Genomic DNA, 20,467 nt, shown 5'->3' on the forward strand with positions numbered 1-20,467 from the left:
GCGCTTTCTAAAAACTTTTTGAAAGTTTTGATTGCCTGAGATCAGTTACCAAAACTTCTGACGTCCTTATGACGTGTCAAAAAGTTTTTAGGAAGGTCTGTGACACTTTAGGTAGTCCTTAGTTAGTGGGGCGTATTATTAGGTTGGGTGTACAACCTAGGGCTCGCTCACACAAGGGGTATTTAGCCTGCGTATTGCGTGAAGGAGGGATATTCTAGAACTATTTGTTCGCGGACTGTGGAACATTTCTAAGTTTCAGTTTTCATGACTCTTCCACACTACATATTTGTTAGTTCAGTAACCTCTTGGAGGAATGTATAGTATTCTTGGCCAACTCATTCTGTTTTCTCTTGCTCATGGTACATGTTTGTGGTTAAATTCTGGATGTTAAGTTGTTAGGCTGTTTTTAAAAATTCATAAAGGGTTTAATTAAAAAAACAAAAAACTATGTTATATATTATATCTCAGATAGAGAGAGAAGGAGATTAAATCCATATAAAAATCAGCTTGAGTATTGTCAGCATTGCAGACTTCTTCACATCAAATGTGCTTGCGATTTCCAAGAAAATGAAGACTTAAAGGTGTCTTACTTTTGTATTGAGAGATGAGAGCAAACTGACTCTAACCAGGATGAAATGCAGATTCTGTAGGCTCTGCAGCCGCTGTTCCGCCCTTTCCTCTTTTTTTTTTTTGGTGGGGGGACCCTTCACTCTTAATGGGTAGTGTCTGACTTGAATATCAGTCCAACATCACCCATGGAGTGAGTAAGTGTCGGGGGCTAGCTTTGGGTACTCTTGAAGATCCCATCCACGTGAGGAGAGGTGAATATGGGAAAATATGAAAAAAAAAATGGAGGCTCAACAGTTCAATGCAGCGGGGAGGAAAAGACAAAAATGGAAAGAAAAGGCTGGGTTCACATGGCCAGATTTGAATTGCGGATTTTGCGATCACTGCTCGAGCGTATGATATGCGGTAATACGCGGGCAATCAAATGCATTGACCTACACAATTTCACTCACACTTGTATGTAGGAATTGTGGATTCTGCAGCATGCGCTTTTTTGCAGTGGATTTCGCCTATGAGCTCCAGTGATCTCTATGGACGCGTTCGAAATGCAGTGCATACGCAATTAACAATGCGTATGGACGTGGATTAGCTTGCATGTTGTTAGGAGACCAGATGTAAATGGAATAAAGAAAGCAGAAATTTGTGGGCAGACAATGCAGGAAAGAGTCTGAGGAGCAACCCACCATCCAGACTACAGTCTGCAACCTGTTATTTTACTGGGCTCATCCCCCACAAGAATATATATATATTTTTTTGTTAAATAGTTTAGACTACTTTCAAAATAAGTAGTAAAAAGCAGCCAAGCCGAGAGAGCAGCTCTCACAGCACAAGGGAATGTCGCCTGAGCGATGGAAGGGTGGGCTGCTTTCTAATGTCATTTCATACTTTCGCAGTTACAGTACGCTGTCCATTCTCGTGGGAAACCGAACACATACACAACCATACGCAATTCGCTTGGGCGGTCATATGCTGAAGATAGGCGCTCATGGAATCCGACCCAGTCATGTGAGCCGGGTCTCAAGGAGTTAAAAAACCTTACATCTCCTGAATTGGCAGCTTAGTAATGTTTTGCAAAGAAAAGCTCATATTTGAAATTGGCAACTAGTGTAAAAAAAGTTAAAGTTGGCAAAAGAAAACAAATATTGTAAGAGGTTGGCTGTCTGCAGAATAGTATCATGAACAGATGAATCTAGCTTTTTGATGTCTGGATCATAGATGAGAACATGTCGGAGATGCAGCGCAAGCAAAGAATGCTGGAGGAGGGCTTGACATCTTCTTTCAAAAAGGAAATGGTGTGTGGTGCGTTGGTGCTGTTGGATAAGAGTACTCCAGGAGGGTTTTTTCTATAGTTAATGTAGCATATAATAGATAATCGATCGGCCGGAGGTCGGTCTGTCTCTCTACCAGTTGTCTGTCAATCGATTCTCTTCCTCTGAAATTAGTGGTCAAGCTAATATCTTTCTCCCCCCAACCCCCCCCCCCCCCCTTGCTTGAAATTACTGTTTAAAAATTACCTTTACTGTGCTTGGGGAAACGTTTCGTTTTCAGAGAGGGACATGAAAATGGAAGAGATTTGGGCATAAATCTGAAGAAAGTCTTCCCTCCAAGAGTACGGAAGATGGCACATTTCGACAGTAACTAATTAACCATAGACTTCACGCATGCCACTTCTTGCAAGATGGAATCTAGATTTCCCCACAATGGCTGGTGGCTATTGCAAAGCCACTTCACATGTCGTGGTGGTAAACATAACGAATATGCCATTTTTTGATTTCACTACATACACTACACCCCCACCCCCTTGAGCTTTTTTGGGTGGGCTATGACACCATTTGAGCTCTTGTGTGAGTGTACAAGTGCCTTACAACACACTCTTAACTTCAGTACAATTTATTCATCAATCGTCCAAATCTTCCTAGTTCCATATACCAGTTGGATTTGGAATGTGACAACGAAATCCAAAGCTAAAATGTATATTTTTACACGTAAAACCTCCATATTCAATGAAATATTGAAAACTGGTTTTAGAGTTCTGGCCCGATGGTATAGGGTGCCCTCCACTCTTTATTTCCAGCAGCATCCCTATAGTGTTGAAGATGTGGTACTGAGACCTCACAATGCTACATATATTTTGGGCTTGTTCCACACTAGCCGGCTTCTAGAAAGATGTTTGAAGTATAACTTTTCAGTTTACTGACTAAGGCCGCCTGCACACGGGCGGAAATCCCGCCGCGGGATTTCCGCCACTGAAAGTTTGCATAGGAGTGCATTACAATATGCACTCCTATGCAGACGGCCGCGGTTTGGCCGCGCGAAATCTCGCGCGGCAAACAAACCGCGGCATGTCCTATTTTTGTGCGGGGCACGCACTCACCCGGCCGCCGGCTCCGGTCTGCGCATGCGCTGGCACATGAAAGAGCCGGGGCCGCCAGGCGCGGGAGAGTACGCGCTCATCCCTGCAGGCTCTCGGGTCGGGTCCCGCGGCGAGAATTCTCGCTGCCGGATCCGACCCGCTCATGTGCAGGCGGCCTAAGGCCGCCTGCACACGAGCGTTCCGGATTCCGCTAGCAGATTTTCATGCGCGTATGGTACCTAAATGTGCTTGCGGATAGGTGCGGATGCGTGAAAAATCACGCGCGGATGTGTTGCGGAAAAAAACGCGCAGAAAAACCAGCAGACACCCCTTATTGTAAACCCAACCCCTAGAGAACTGCCCATTCCTTGGAAAACAGCTTAAAAACCAACACCCAGACTCGTTTTGTCCCTCTTGCTTGTGCGAGCACCGTTAAATTATTGATGTCTTTGTGGGCATGGTTGATCCATGTAACTTTTTTCCGGCGCTTCTCCAGCGTGACTTTATTTCAGTCACTGCAAAAAAATTCACAAGAGGAATTCATTACTACAGATTTTGCATTCTTACATCCTGCATTGGCAAGAAATACTACCTATCTCCCTCTACAAATTTGCCTGTGAAGCTCTGTGCTGTGTGTTGGGACGCCTCCTACCATGCCTACTTCCTGTAGTCATAGCAACCAGTGACTCCATCCGCAGCTGCACTGCGGATGTACTGCGTGAAAAAACGCACCCATTCACTTGTATTGGAGGCTTCACGCGCAGAATCCGACCCAAATTAGAACAGGTCGCAGATTTTTTCAAGCGCGTGAAAAAACCCGATACAAATCCGTCCGTCTGGGGACAACTGCGGATCCTCATAGGAGTATATTGGCTGCGGTCTGGGGCAGATAATGTGCCTAAAATAACGCGCTGGAAATTCCGTTCGTGTGCAGGCACCCTAAGTCCTGATACACCGCAGCGACACCCCAATAGCTGTAGACGCTCGGTGGTGCGCCATCTGGTTAATATGTCAAGAGCCTATATCCTCAGGATGTAGAGACAGAACTCGCCACCTTCGATTTGTCTGTGGTTCAGTAAAATTAAGGAGCTTATGAGGATGGAGAAGCTTGTGGCATCGCTTAAGGGTAAACAAGAGAAATTTACAGGATCCTGGTTCCACTGGATAGAGTTTCAATACAATCTGGAGCTCCGATCTCTATCCACTTGATTAATACACCCCCCCCCCACCCTTCCTTTTTTTTCTCCTCTTTCTTTCCTTTTACCTTTTTTCTTTTTTTCTTTTTTTTATTCTTTCCCTCATTTTTTCCTACCCCTTATTTTTTTTCCCATAGACCCAGGTAATTTCTGTGGCCCTACTCTATCCCATTTTTTCATACGCGGTTAAGTTTCGTTGGTGTGAGTCTGCTCTTACGTTAGGGAGTGTCACATATAGCTTATGAATGATGTCACATAACATCCCAGATTGGTTCACCTTATGTCACACTGTGAGTTTATCATCTCTGTACAGAAAAGTACTGCAGGGGTGTGTGTGTTGGATGCAGCCAAGGGGATTATGGGAAATGTAGTCACAGGAAGTCTGAACAGCATGCACACAAACCACATGGTTTAGTAATCGGAATAAGAACAGAAAACCAAGAGGACAAGTGACGAATGAAATAATTATAGTATTGTGTAATGATGTATGACCATTTTTGAAATTTTGATCTCGAAAAAACTCTTTTAGGGTATGTTCACACTTATAAGAAATGTTGCAGATTTTCCACGGCAAAATCTTCAGCCATTCCGCAAAAGAAGCCGAGTCAAATTCTGTACCACCGGTGAAGTCTTTGTGCTGTCAGTACGGTCCTTCACCCTGCTCCCGCCGACCACTAGCTAGCGCCGGACCACTGGTCAGGTTATGCAGAAACTGCACTTGACTTGGAGCGCTACAGTTGCTGATACTCGCCCGATTTTGACTTTTTTTCTTTTGTGGATTTTGCCCCAGAAAATCTGCAGCATTTCTGCTACATGTGAACATACCCCAATGTTGGGGCTACATGGAGACTTTGTAGCGTGACTTTCCAGTTTTTAACTATGAAGCTACAGCTTCAATCCAGGCGGATTAGAATATTGTGTTGCATGCAGCTGCGTGCATTTCTATCAACTGCAGCTGTCACTAGATGGTTAAAATTTGAAAGTTGAGCTACAGAAGATCTCCGTGTAATCCCAGCCTTAGGCCAAATGCACACGGGCGGATTTGCATTGCGGAATCCAGAGCGGGCGTCCGCCTTCGAATTCCACAGCAAAGACCTTCCATAGCATGCTAAGGAAAGGTTATTGCGGTTTCCATTCACGGAGGAAAAATCACAGCATGCTCCATTTTGGGGCAGATTCCGCATGGACGGCTTCCATTGAAGTCAGTAGAAGCTGTCCGATCCGTGGACTCCGCGTCATCGCTATGTCATGATGCGGACCATCCACAGTATGGCTGAAGAGAAAATAAAACAGGTACACATGGATGCCACTGCTGACGAGGCCCGATTCTGCATGTGGAATCTGACCCGCCCATTGGATGGCGGCCTAAGGCCACATGTCCACGGGGAAAATCAGATCCGCTGCAGATTCTCCATGGAGAATCTGCAGCGGGTCCCTCCTGCCCCGCGGACATGAGCGCTGAAAATAAGAATTTATAAGAATTTACCTATCCGTAGCGGGCGGGGAAGCTCTGCTCTTCCTCACGGCCGGATCTTCTTTTTCGGCCGGCGGATGAATTCCTCACGCCGGCAGCACGTCGTCGACGTGCCGCGCGCATGCGCCGGGCACATCCGCCGAGCCGAAGCAAGGGAGATGCGGCCGTGAGGAAGAGAAGACCTTCCCGGCCCGCTGCGGGTGAGTAAATTCTTTTAAATTCCTATTTTAGGTCTCCCGCGGATCCGGACGGCTTCCATAGGCTTCAATAGAAGCCCGCGGGAGCCGTCCCCGCGGGAGACCCGCATGAAAATGGAGCATGGTCCAGATTTTTTCATGCTCCATTTTTTTTAAAATCACTTTTATTGACGATCCGCGGGTATTTATCTACCCGCGGGTGGTCAATGCATCCCTATGGGGTGCGGATCCGCGCGCGGGAGAAGAGTTAAAATCCGCTGCGGATTTTTATTCTTATTTTCCCCGTGGACATGAGGCCTTAAACATGAACTTCGATGTGGACTCGCCAGAGTTGCTGCAGATTACGCCTTTTGCAAATCTGTGATTCCATGACTGTTCATGGAATCATGAAGATTTTGAGCAGATTTGTCAGTGGTTGTGAGTGTTCCACCGCCATTTGCAATTAACATTGCATTTGAGATGCAGGAATGCTCGCAACTTCAGAGGAAAATGGATAAAACAAAAGCTTGAATGCCGGCTGGAGGGGAGGGAGATCTTTCTTCCATGCAGACAATACACTGCGCAAACACGTACATCAGCGTGGAAGAACACTTGCATCCGCGATCATTCACAATTATTTTCCGCGAATAATCCGCATGCGGAATCCAACCTGTTACTATGAGCCCAGCCATGCTGTTATACTAGAGCGTCATACTGAACCTCGTGGTCTGATACTGGTTGGTACAAGTTTTTTCACAAAGTCTTGAGTACTGTCTTTGCACTGGCTGGCACAATCGCCAGATCTCCTCTTGCTGCACTTGTGCTGCAAATGGAGGATTTTTTTTTTTACTATTTTATAAGTTTGTATGGGGGGGGGGGGGGGGGGGGGAAACTGACACTGTCATTGTTGACTGTGATTTCAGGGCACTTTAACCTTTGGCGCGAATTAAAAGCACAAGAATAGTTCTTTAAAAATCAAACTTTGCATGAGCACAAAATAAAAAAAATTCACCCTACTTGCCAATTCTAACCTGCTTCTGTACAGACTCTGATCAGTTACCCTTTGACCACTGGAACGGGCACTTTGACATGCCCTCAGTAGTGATATAAAAAGAAAGTGGCCCAGGTGAAAGTCCACTAGGTAAACACATTGAAAAGTTAACTTTTACTATTTTTATATCAATACAACTATTTTTTTATCTCAGAAGACCTTTCACATAGTGCACATCTCAACAGAAGAAACAAATCGGGCCGTCTGTGAAATGACTACTTTAGGAAATTATTTTTTTTATGCTCCAGGGGGCAGCATTTTGGCACATATGACTTACATCCCAGCAATTCGCATTGCTCTGTCCCAGAGAGATGACACACAACTCTCCTACCTCATAGGGAGTTACATGAATTGGCCGCTGATAAACTTCTCACGTTTAAAGGGGTATTTCCATCTTGGCACTTCCTGGCTATACCTGTGGTTAGTTTTCCAACCACTTCACTGGGTGTTAAAGCAAACAGCAGAATATGGCAGCCTTATGCTGTGGTCGTAACTTATATTGAGGTCAACGGGAGTTATGGAAGCCATGAAGGCTGACCCTTAGCTGTTTCCCCCAATGGCTGCGGGTTTCGCATTTTAACTAGGAAGTATTGAGGTGGAAATGCCCCTTTAACTTCCTAATAGTGCAAAGATATTTCTTCCTGGGCAATTTGCCGAACACCTAACAGGATCCTCTTTGTGCACCTGTCGATAAAGTGGCATCACATCTGGTTTCGCAGGGCATATTCACATGGCTATTACTGAGTTTGATACGAAAATTCGAACACACTTAAAATTGGATGATATGCGGACGCTATCCATGCACTGTCTAGTTTTTAGGGAGGTTTTTTTTTGAGACCCATACATTGCATTCCCTACTCTCATTCAATAAGACATACGGTAGTAGCCTAGTGTGTAAGGCCAAGTAAAAAAACCTGTTCATCCAGTTTATTCTATTATCCTGCAATGTTGATCAAGAGGAAGGAAAAAAAAAACCCCTCCGTTAGGTAGAAGCCTTTTTTCATCAGTTTAGGGGGCAAAAAATTCCTTCCTGACTCCAAATCTAACAATCTGAATAATCGCCGGATCAACAACCCTTCAACCCTTCTGAAGTAACCAGTGATTGTAACATGTAATATTACTACACAAGAAAGACGTCTAGTCCCCTCTTAAACTCTGTTATCGAGTTCCCTATCACCAACCACATCCTCAGGCAGAGAGTTCCATAGTCTCACTGCTCTTACAGTAAAGAACCCCCTTCTATGTCGATGTAGAAACCTTCTTACATCTAGACGTAAAAGATGCCCCCTTTTCACAGTCCTGGGTATAAATAGATGATGGGAGAGATCTCTGTATTGTTCCCTGATATATTTATACATACTTATTAAGTCGCCCCTCAGACGTCTTTTTTTCTTTTTTTTGTCTAAACTAATCCCAATTTTGATAACCTCTCTGGTTGTTGTAGTCTGCCCTTTCCATTTATTACTTTACTTGCCCGCCTTTGTACCCGCTCAAGCTCTGATATGTCCTCCTTGAATAACGGTGCCCAAAACTGTGGGAAATTTAGTAAGCCCGACATTTCCTGCGCTGGTCATAAAAAAATACAATAAAAAAAAAGGATAAATGAATTGAAGCCAAGTGAAAGCATTCCGGTTTTTTTTTCTTTAAAACCCATTGAAATTAATGGGGGAAAAAAACTGATCGTTTTATTTCATTTTTGTATCAGTTTCTCTGCTCCTCCAAAAAACGGAGCAGGGAGATGGAAACCCCAAGCTGGGCCCAAACGCAGGTGTGAATTCACCTGAAGCCCTCAGTGTTGTCAGAGACAGTAATTAATATGGAGACCTGGGAGAGAAGCAGGTAGGGAGACTCCACACATGAAGCCATAATGAAAGATGGCGCCCAGTCATGGACTTAAGTTGGAGAGGTGAGTATCTGAATTAGTGAATGGGATGTAGTCAAGTAGAAAAATATGTTAATGTGCAAATACAGCTAGAGGTTTTATTTAAATCAGTAAAGTTTTAGCAGGGAAGTTTTGTTTCCATTTTTCACAAAGTGGACATATGTGTACATAAATAACAGCTCACCTTAAGGGCTGATGCCCAAAGCCAGATTTCTGCAGCATTTCACAAAGGGGAAATCTGCAGTGTTATGCCGCAGCTATTAGGTTCTAATTGCCACGGGAATACGCGCGGCCGGCTTCCATTGTAGAGTCAATGGAAGCCAGCCGTCACGCTATACTTCCACTGTAGCACAGCGGAAGTATCGCGTGATTACGCATCCCCACTGCTGGCCGAGTCATCCCGCATTTCCGGCGTGTCACGTGCTGTACTGCGCATGTGCGCCAGCTTGCCAGGCGGGAGGCGCACAGCGGATCCGGAGAGCTGAGTATGCGGTCTTTGGCGGGGGGCTAACTATGGAAAGCACAGCCCGACGTCCACGAATGGAGAATCGTAGCGATTCTCCGCTCGTGGGATTAAAATTGCGGCATGCTGCGATTTGCCGTTATTATCTGTGGTGAGATCTGTCAGTGCTCCCCCTTCCTCCCCCGGGGCAGAATATCGCTAGCGATATTCGGTCATGGCTGTGGACAGGGGGTCAAAGGCCGGTGAGCGTATTGTGTACGCTGATATGAACCTGACCTTAGTTGGATGGTCCTACAGACAACCTTATGTGTATTGGTAGATCAGCTATGTTCAGTTGATTAAATAGAAATTCCCTAGTATGCTTTTGTTAGAATATATTGTCATTGGTTTGTAAGGAATCTGACATACTGCTACTCTTCAGGCCAACAAGCCGACAAAGGCTCTTCTGTAACAACCTGTATTCTGGAGTCCACAATGTCAGACATTCCCCTCAGCCCTGCAAGTTGTAGTTAAAATGCTTGATGTAGGTAGCGGTGCTAGTAATGGTGTTGTATTCATGAATTGTGTTATAAAACAGTTTCACACACATGTACCCATGTTTTGTTTCCTCTCCGTGGCCAGAATTTATTTTATAGGCTATGGACCCCCTTTTTTGTGTGTGTGTGTGTATATCTCTTTGATATTCTTTATCCTTCTTCCCTTTCTCACACATACAAAATAAATGTATGAAAAAATACTGTTCAATTCTGCTTTTTGCCCTGCATGCTGAATCATGACAACATGTCTTAGCTGATTTAATGAGCTACTTTTCCTATTCGGATATTTTTCGTTTTTGAGGGTCAGTATCACTTTTATCAACACGCAGCATGCCTAGATACACCCCCCCCCCCCTCCATAGTTTTCTTAACAAGTGTCAAGGAGGTCTTATGCAGAAGCCCTGAGGTTCCTTGACCAGGGCTTCTCCAGAACACAGCGCCAAGACCTGGCACTTTTACGATAGGGAAGGTAAACTGATTTCAGCCAGCTCAAATATGCTCTACAAAGCAGTAAACACATCGGAGCCAAATGATGGCAGCGGGCAAGAAGTCTAGAAGCTAATCTGATCACAGAGTGATGCCAGAGGCGTTCATGATCACCAGTAGGCATGTTTATCCTGGCACAGTGGCATGTCCATTTCTGGTATTGTCTTAACATTTAGGTGAATGGCACTGAGCTGTGGTAGTAAGCGTCGTCACGTGTGCGGAGGAGTGTATTTGGCCAGCGGTAATCTAAGATTATGACCGGTTTATGCCGATGTCTAATGTGAATAGCTAGCAGTAATGAACTCGAATAAACCGATCTGTCAGCTTGGCAGGGCAGCTAACTTCTATTTCTGTTTGTTTTGCAGCTTCCTTATCTGCTACGAGATGTCCAAGGTAATGCAGACAAATCCCTCCACGTAATTGCGAAATGTTGTATTTAATGTAGTAATAAAATGCGAGGAACTTGGTTTACAGCTGGACTTGGGAGTAAGAGGTACAATGGAATTGAGAATCTACACTTGGACTTGGGAACGTAGCACAAAGTTTTTGTTCACATTTGTAGGTGGGTTCTTGCCCCAAACAGTTTATTATTAGAGATGAGCGAGTATCCTCGCTAAGGCACATTACTCGAGCGAGTAGTGCCTTAGCCGTGTATCTCCCCGCTCGTCTCTAAAGATTTGGGGGCCGGCGCGGGTGACAGGTGAGTTGCGGGGGGGGGGAGAGAGAGATAGAGCTCTTGTTCCTCCCCGCCGGCCCCCGAATCTTTAGAGACGAGTGGGGAGATACTCGGCTAAGGCACTACTCGCTCGAGTAATGTGCCTTAGCGAGTATACTCGCTCATCTCTGTTTATGATCCTTTTAGACGAATCAATTCTCATGTGAATGAGCGAGTGCCGTCACCGTTAACTCGTTCGCACTCGTGCAGCTTGTTCAGCATGGTTGGCTCCTTCAAATGAGTTGTTTAGTCTCTGTATATGTGAATACAGGGACTGAACAAATGCTGTTTAAACCAAACAAGCCAACGATGACTTGTATGCCTGCGTAATATGAATGTCGAACAAACCGCACATGATTATCTTTCATCGTCCAGTCGTTGGCTCGCATTTAGACCGAATGAAAACCGTTCACTTTCACTCATTTGAACAATTGTTTGGGGTTTTTTGTTAGCGATCACGTCTAAAAGCATAAAAGCACCATTACAATTGTATAAAATAATAAAAAAGTTATATCTTACTGATCCGCTGCTGCCCCCGTGTCGACCCTGGTCCCCTGCTGATAGTACATCGCTGGAGTCAGAGACTGGCAGGGAATTGGGGAAGTGTTGGTATGGGAGTGGCAGGGCATTGAGAAAGTATTACTCCTTTTGTTGTATTATACCCTTGTCAGCTGTTCAGCCAAAACCCTTCAATAAATGCAAAGGAATCGCCATTAAAGGGGTTGTCCCACTTTTAAAACTTTTTTTAAGCAGTTGGCCATGGCCTAAAACAAGACAAGAAGCAATACTCGCCTCTCATCTTCCCCAGTAAGCAGCCCAGCGGCTTCCGTAACTCCTCTAGTCTGCGTTTACAGTGGATGTCGGGTGACCGCTGCAGCCAGTCAGGCCGCAGAATCGCTGTCTCTTCTCCTGGCATCAGTACTCGCATACTGGGCACCATGATGCCATGAGTTCAGAATGATGACGACGCTATGGTCTCTGATTGACTTTCGCTATAAACACAGACTGGGAGAGCATGAGAGCCGATGCGGGGAAAGAAAAGAGGTGAGTATTGTGGCTTTTGTTGTTCTAGGTCAGGGACAACTGTTTAAAATTTGTATATTAAAGTGGGACGACCCCTTTAAGCATTCCTCATCCGCAGCATTTCCAGTAATAGCGCCCCCCCCCCCATCCTTCATTAGTGGCCCTTATATTGGTGGCCCCCAATAGTAATAGTGAAACCTCCATTGGCCTCTGGCCAGGTAGCACCTCTATAGGTGTTCCACTTATCCACCCTGCAGCTCCAGTCTGGTGGCGGCAGTGGCGGGAGTGATCACTGACCTCTCCCCTTAACATCTGCACTGTACAGGACGTGGCACGCAGACATCGGAGGGTCAAGATCAGTGGTCACAAACTTCACTGCCGCTGCTGGACAACTGCTGCAGGCTGGATGAGTGGAATGCCTTTTGGGTTGCTGCACAGCCGGTGCGCCACGGAAAGTGAGGTGGCGGGATCGATTTGACCCGCGGGCATTGTGTTTGACGTGTGCCCAAAGGGGAAGCACCATCATATATTAATGATAGTTTTGTCTCTATACAGACAATTATCTACTGTGAAGGAGCGCCAATTTACTTGTTTTGTCGATCAGTCCTCGTTACAACAGGCTGATTGTTGGCCAGCATAGGAGGGTCTTATAACAAAACGGAACTGTATTTGCTAGAGGGAGGAATAGATTTTTCTGAATGAAGTTTGCAGTGCCGGTGTATAACTTCTAGTTTGGATGAATTAAAAGCATTTCTTGCATTCTGATAGCAATGCCGTCTCCAAGGCCCTAAACTGATTGAATGGAATAGTAGAAATGTTGCATATGTAGTCCATACTGGAAGTACTAGGATCAGATTGCAGAATATACCATTAGGCCTCGATCAGATGGGCGTTTTTTCGTGCGATTTGCGCATGCAATCTGCGCATATATAGACCCAATGCTTCGCAATGAGATCGGTCACATGTCCGCTTTTTATGCGGATGTGCGATAAATTATAGGAGACAACGATTCGCAGAACGCGCCTATCTGCGTTCTGCGCATCGCTGTGTTCTATATATGCGCTCAATGGGGCCGGCGGCAGCAGCGCCGACCCCATTGAGAACATATACTTAAAGGGGTTGTCCCGCGGCAGCAAGTGGGTCTATACACTTCTGTATGGCCATATTAATGCACTTTGTAATGTACATTGTGCATTAATTATGAGCCATACAGAAGTTATAAAAAGTTTTTTACTTACCTGCTCCGTTGCTGGCGTCCTCGTTCCCATGGAGCCGACTAATTTTCGCCCTCCGATGGCCAAATTAGCCGCGCTTGCGCAGTCCGGGTCTTCTGCTTTCTTCAATGGAGCCTCTCGTGCAGGATGCCGTCTCCGTGTAGCTCCGCCCCGTCACGTGCCGATTCCAGCCAATCAGGAGGCTGGAATCGGCAATGGACCGTACAGAAGAGCTGCGGTCCACGGAGGGAGCAGTCCCCGGCGGCCATCTTCAGCAGGTAAGTATGAAGACGCCGGGATTCGGGTAAGTACTACCCAGTGTGTTTTTTTAACCCCTGCATCGGGGTTGTCTCGCGCCGAACGGGGGGGGGGGGTTAAAAAAAAAAAGAAAAAACCCGTTTCGGCGCGGGACAACCCCTTTAAAGATCGTTCTCCTCTGCCACAGCTGTAACAGCTGTGGCAGAGGAGAACGATTTTCGCCCATTGAATTCAATGGAGGCGGCAATACAGCCGGCTCCATTGAAAGCAATGGGCTGCCGGCGAGCGCGGGATGAATTTTCGGGAAGGGCTTAAAAATATAAGCCCTTCCCTGAAAACCATCCTAAAATGTGTAAAAAAAAAAAAAAAAAAAAAAAAAAAAATAAAATAAAGGATACTCACCTTTTTCTTGCAGCCGGAGTTCAGCCGCGTCCGGCCGGCAGTTCTCCTGAACTGCTCTGAGTAGTATTCAGCAGGCGGGGATTTAAAATCCCCGCCTGCTGAATGGGCTGCCTCTGATTGGTTACAGCCCTCACCAATCAGAGGCAGCTCTCACTCACCCATTCATGAATTCATAAATGGGTGAATGAGTGCTGCCTCTGATTGGCTGAGTGCAGGGACCAATCAGAGGCAGCTCTCAGCTACTGAATGATTGGCTGACAGCTGCCTCTGATTGGTCCCTGCGCTCAGCCAATCAGTGGCAGCACTCACTCACCCATTCATGAATTCATGAATGGGTGAGTGAGAGCTGCCTCTGATTGGTGAGGGCTGTGACCAATCAGAGGCAGCCCATTCAGCAGGCTGGGATTTTAAATCCCTGGCTGCTGAATACTACACAGAGCAGTACAGGAGAACTGCCGGCCGGACGCGGCTGAACTCCGGCTGCAAGAAAAAGGTGAGTATTCTTCCCTTTTTTTTTTTTTACACATTTTAGGATGGTTTTCAGGAAAGGGCTTATATTTTTAAGCCCTTCCCGAAAATTCATCCCACGCTCGCTGGCAGCCCATTGCTTTCAATGGAGCCGGCTGTATTGCCGGCTCCATTGACTTCAATGGGCGAACATCGTGGCAGAGGAGATCGGGCAGTGCTGAGCCGTTTCGCTGAAAACGCTGCTAGCGGCAGATTTTTCGGTGAATCGTCGGCCCCGGTCACGCGATTTGCGGATGCGCATCCGTCATGCGATCCGCAAATCGCGCGAAAAAACACCCGTCTGACCGAGGCCTGAGGCAGGTTTTCTTCTCTCCATTATGTCTTGCATACAATGATATAATTGTCCAGTATTGGAGTATCCATGATTTCCTCTTCTTTCTACATAAAACTCTGCATAATATATTCTTCTTTAATATACAGGCTCAGTTCACCAATCCAGAAACCCCTGGATATGTTGGATTTGCTAATCTACCAAATCAGGTTCACAGAAAATCTGTGAGAAAAGGATTTGAGTTTACCTTGATGGTCGTAGGTAAGGAATGGGAGCTAAAGTGGAAATTAATAGTCCATCATTAAAAATAACAGACCAAGTAAAAAACATGCAGCTATATATCTTTTTATAGTTAACCCCTCTGTGATATCTTTTATAATGGATGTTATATAGTATATTCAGTCTTTCTCATTATGAAGTTTATTTGCCTTAAACGTCTGGCAACAGTTATCGTACTTTTAACATGTGTAAATCAAACCTTAATTGTAGAATAAAAGAAAAATTCCTGTTCTACCCACATAACCTTATTCTGAAAGTAGACGTCTATCATGTAGTAAAAACAAAGGCCCAGAACTCTACAGTCATCATCCTCTTCGTGTTATTTGGAATTAAATTTTAACAAGATTTGGTAAAAAAAAATGCATACGAGTTCATATTTGCAATCAAAGGGGTTCTCTGGGACTCCGCCACTTGATATACCCGCTGAGCAGCTGTTACAGCTGTGTCCTTATTAGAGATGAGCAAGCGTACTCGGAAAAGCACTACTCGCTCGAGTAACTTGCTTTATCCGAGTATCGCTGTGCTCGGGTCTGAAGATTCGGGTGCCGGCACGGAGCGGGGAGCTGCAGGGGAGAGCGGGGAGGAACGGAGGTAAGATCTTTCTCTCCCTCTCTCCCGCCCGCTCTCCCCTGCTCCCCGCTGCGACTCGCCTGTCAGCCGCAGCGGCACCCGAATCTTCAGACCCGAGCACAGCGATACTCGGATAAAGCACATTACTCAAGCAAGTAGTGCTTTTCTGAGTACGCTCGCTCATCTCTAGTCCTTATTGCATCAACCCAATTTGGTTGCAGGCACAGCTCCCATCCTATTCTGAGGATTGGTCAATTGTGAAAGTCCTGGCGAACCCATTTAAAGAGAACCTGACGCATGGTTCATGCTGCTCAGATCACGGGCAACATGACCCCAGGACTGATATACTCAGCACACGCATGTAAGTGTTTTTCTGAAATGCCGTGACCTTTCAGAATAAATGCAGTTTGAAATTTGCGTGCTTGACTTGGGAACTGAGCTTTCGAGTCAGAGGCAGATCACGCCGAACTCTCCTTTTCCTCAGCCTATTGACTGACGGCTCTCCTGCCACTTGTGTATAGGGAAGGCTGTACAAGGGGAAGGATCATAGTCACAGGTCTTCTGCTCTTAGCATTTTGTACTATGACCTAAAGCTTAAACCTGCACGGGTTGGCATTGCCATTGGGGTAATGTGATAGGACAACCTGTGTTGGGACCTATTCCCTTCCAAGCTTTATAGCAGTGAAATAGGTTGCTCTTCTTGCAACCTATGGGTGGTACATTTTTTTTCCCAACACACTCTTCACCTTTGTCCACATATTCAATACAGGAAAAACCTAATCTGCCAGTTTTTAGTGTTATTTGACCTTGAATATATTTAGACACAGCAGCGCGAATAGGTTTGTTATCTTGAATCCACATTTGCTACCAGGAAGAATGTAATACACATTACAAAACATCAAAGGACAGTAGAAACCTGGAAATTTGGCCTTCACGTTTTTACCTTTTTGTCTTTCATTAATTGAAGAACTGTTGTAAAGATGTTGATGGGAAAGGATATAACCGGAGGGGAATAAAGTATAAAATTGACCTGCTTTTTATTGAATGTTCCCAATACACAATTTTATGGCTGTAAAGTGAAGAACATTTTTGGTACTACACTGCAGGACATTTAAAGGGGGTGAGAAGTCGAGGATTTATTTGTTCACCTAATCATCTCCTACATCTTATCAGGCCATATGAATTATAGGCTCTCAAAGGGCGTACTTACAGGAAGTATTTAATTATCAAATTCACATCTGATGTGGATCTGCCACAGTAATCTGCGGCAGGAATCCAAGACGGAACCTTAAAGTTCTGCCACGGATTTACATTGAGATCTGCACACGAATTTAGACCCACTCAATGGAGCATATTCACGTGAGGCTGCCTGACATGGGAACCAGGTCAAGAATTGACATATCAGTTCTTTTCCTTTGCGCAAAAGACTGTTTAAACACTGGCATCTTAGGTGAATATAAGAAATATTCTGAATAAACTTACATTATTAGAACTGTAGATTTCCATTCTCAAATAGTGTAGTATAGACTTGACTTGGGTGAGAAATTCAATCCTAAAGGGCCTGTACAGAGATTGACTTATTGCCTATCCAGTGGATAGGGGATAAGTCTGATTGGTGGGGATCTCTCCAGTAAAATCCCCACCGATCCCAAAAGAAGAGTCCTGTGTCCTCCCTCTTCTCTCGTCATAGTGGGCTTACTGTACTCAACCACAATGAGGAGGAGATTAAATGGAGCTGTGGTCGCCCATGCACAGCATTGCTCCATTTATTTAAATGTTGCTGATAGAAGTGCCTAAAAACAAGCACCCAACTATTTATGGCAGTCCCATTTTAAGATGAATGGGGCGGCACTGTGTGTTCCACTCTATTCAATCTTTGCCACTTTGCGGGTGTGGGTTGGTGGGTGTGCAGGGACTCTGCAGTGAGGAGAGGGGGGACATAATACCCCATTCTCAAAATCGATGGGGGGCTTCGTGGTGAGATCACAACCGATCAGACTATCGTCACCTATTTCATAAGTGATAAAAATCGGTCTTTGTGTAACCCCTTTAAATGGGCTGTACCATATTTGCAAATTATCCCCAATCCACAAGATAGGGAGTATCTTACTGATCGGAGCGGGTCTACCACGGTGGTTGGTTGAAGGACTAACTGATCATCATCTGAACGATTGTTTCACAGAAGCAGCCATATACATTTTAGTCTATAATGATCGTTAAAGTCCTTAAATGGCCATACCAGCCGAAAAATGAAAGCTGTTTCTGAGAGTATTCCTCCATTCACTCCCACTTCCATTCATTAGTAATGCTCGTTCCTGTGTAAAAGTTGGGACAATCTATTGGGCATCTGTTACCTGACAGATCGTCCCATGTAAAATACTTGATGGTACGTTATATAGATGTTAACTCTTTAGAGTCCATCTCTAGTTTTTTCTTCTCTTTCTTTATATCTTAAGGTGAATCTGGTCTGGGCAAGTCTACCTTGATCAACAGCCTTTTCTTGACGGATTTGTATCCTGAACGCATAGTGCCTGGTGCAGCTGGTAAGAAGCTACGCTGTCCTGATGGTCGTGATGGAGCATTCACACCGTACTGCCTTTAAGAGTGTATTTTCACTTATTTTTCCAGTTATAACTGTGAAAAATAAATAAAAAATACTGCTGCTGCATTTACTATAAATGAATATTGCTACAATGTATTAGAAAACGCCTCCTACGTATTACAGCAGGACAGACCCCAATACTGCACTACTCTGCAGATATCTGTAAAGCTTTATCAGGAGTCCGCAGATCATTTGCCCCATTGAGGGGCAGATTCTGTATGCTAATCTGTGCGTGTGCTGATCCGTGTCTTCAAAACACATATATGAGATTTCAGTTGTCCTGTGCAGGATGATGTATATGTCATGCACCTACCGTAAAAGAAGCAGAAAGGGCCAAGCTTTTGAATCAAAATCCAGGCAGCAGACGATTCGGCCTGCCCAACGGACCACTCGGTCACAATTTGCACATCACATGGGAGATTTTTTACATTTTTTTTTTCTGCAGTTTTGGTTTATACAAGAAGCACAACAGATTTCTGAAACATCACTATTTCTCTCTTCAGTAGGTGTTGGTGGTTGTAGGTGCTTAGATGTATGGACAAGCTCCCTTTAAAGACTATGAGCACCTTTTTGGGATTTATTTTTTATTTAATCTGTTTTTGGCTAAAAAAACATTTTTGTAATATGGTCTTCTTAAACTTTGCAGCATTTGACTTCTGCAACTTTTGTGTATCTGTGCGTATAGCAAGCTGAAGAAGGCTGTTTGGAGTGAAATCCGTTTTTGAGCTGGTCTTGGCAGCTCAGTTTCCAATCCAATTTGTCCCCTCCTGAATGAACTTCTAAGCTGATTTATGATCAAAACTAAGTTTGTTTGTTTTTTTTTTTTGTTTTTTTGTTTTTTCTTTTAATCTTGATTTGTTATAAATCATCTCAGAAGTTCATTTAGGGCTGGAGACTGAGCAGTCAGACCAGCTCATTGAGGGACTTCACTGTAAACTGCATTCTGCAGCTGGCTATATACTGTGTTAAATAAAAACGGCAGAAGCAAAATAGTGAAATTTTTTAAATATATATCGATTACAAAAATGCATGCATTTAAGTAAATGCCCCTAAAGGCATCCATATTCTTTGAAATGGATGGCATCTTTTTGTGCACCCCTTGAAAGTTAATATAAAATTTTATATACTCGTAAGAGATCTTAGTGAAATTGTGCTTGGCTGATTTTTTTTTTTTTTTTTGGGTGCTTCATTGAATGTAGTGCATACAAACCTGTGTGATCTTGTGATGTCCCGGAAATTTTTGTTTGATGCCAACCAGATGCAAACCTTCTCATTATTTTCTTGTCCTTTTAGATAAAATTGAACGTACTGTAGAAATTGAAGCATCTACAGTGGAGATTGAGGAAAGAGGTGTAAAGCTGCGTCTTACGGTGGTTGACACACCAGGTTATGGCGATGCAATGAATTGTGAAGACTGGTCAGTGAATATAATGCTTTTTTAACTTTTTTAACGGTGTTCTATTTACAGCCAATTAGAGGAAGCATAGACGATGATTGTGATGGCGTCTCTTTAAACTGTGGGTAGCAGCCGTAAAATTGGACAAGAATATTAGTACACATTGATTTACTGGGAAGACCACAGATACTTAACCTACATGCACCTTATTCTTTCTAGGGTTGGGTACTTCCCAAAGCTACTTATACTGGTTTATTGTACTTTAACTTTATCTTGTGTAATGTTTTACTTAAAGGGGTATTCAGGAGACTAGGCCAAATGTTTAAAATTTTGCCCAAACATTTCCACTTATTTCCATTATTCCAAACATCTGTCTAAATCCTCAAACTGAACTCCAGTACCTTTTTGCCAACCTGCACCACCGCTGCTCTCCAGCCAGCTTCACAGTTCCACATTATTGTTTAAGCTGCTTAAATTATAACATTACATGTTATGGCCTTATGAAGCAAATAACTTTCACTTTGGATCGCCAGAATACCACTTTTACAACCTTTTTTTATGTACTGCATCTTGGGGATAATACAGTAATTGATGACTGAAAGTGCATTTGGCTAACAATTGAATCATCAAATTCCTCCATTAACAAGCTGATTGAGTATGTTCTGTGAGGAGGAAGGGTGTGAAAAAATTACTTCCTTAGGGCCCTTTTACACACAAAGATTTATGGCTTTTAAGCGATCATTTTACATAAACTACTTATTGGTACTAATGCCAATTAGTAGCGTTTTAATGCGTGTGAGACGTGGGAGGTATATTTGGAGAACAGCGGGTGGTCTGTTCTCTGAATACATTCCCTTTGTTCTGCCTTGGAGCTGACAGCTGAGACAATGTTATCAGCGCTCCCCATGGAGAACACAGTGTCAAGTCCCTGCTATCAGTTCTTCTGCCAAATGATGGGTTTTATGCCGAATATCAAATCATCGTTCGGCAGAAAAGTGAAAGATGGGCACATTTACACTCAAAGA

At 44.3% G+C, this 20,467-nt stretch overlaps 1 protein-coding gene across 1 annotated transcript in view; it reads left to right on the forward strand.

Moving 5' to 3' along the window:
• The window catches only part of SEPTIN2 (septin 2), a 65,780-nt gene that overhangs the window by 10,290 nt on the left and 35,023 nt on the right, over positions 1–20,467 (forward strand). Inside the window, exons 2-5 of the mRNA XM_066598527.1 lie at positions 10,550–10,577; positions 14,745–14,856; positions 17,901–17,987; positions 19,340–19,463. Coding sequence (XP_066454624.1) covers positions 10,569–10,577; positions 14,745–14,856; positions 17,901–17,987; positions 19,340–19,463 — 332 coding nt within the window. The 5' untranslated portion in view covers positions 10,550–10,568. The remainder of the gene's footprint in view (positions 1–10,549; positions 10,578–14,744; positions 14,857–17,900; positions 17,988–19,339; positions 19,464–20,467) is intronic.

This window comes from Eleutherodactylus coqui, chromosome 1 (genome assembly GCF_035609145.1).
Source record: "Eleutherodactylus coqui strain aEleCoq1 chromosome 1, aEleCoq1.hap1, whole genome shotgun sequence".
NCBI classification, from domain to species: Eukaryota; Metazoa; Chordata; class Amphibia; order Anura; family Eleutherodactylidae; genus Eleutherodactylus; species Eleutherodactylus coqui.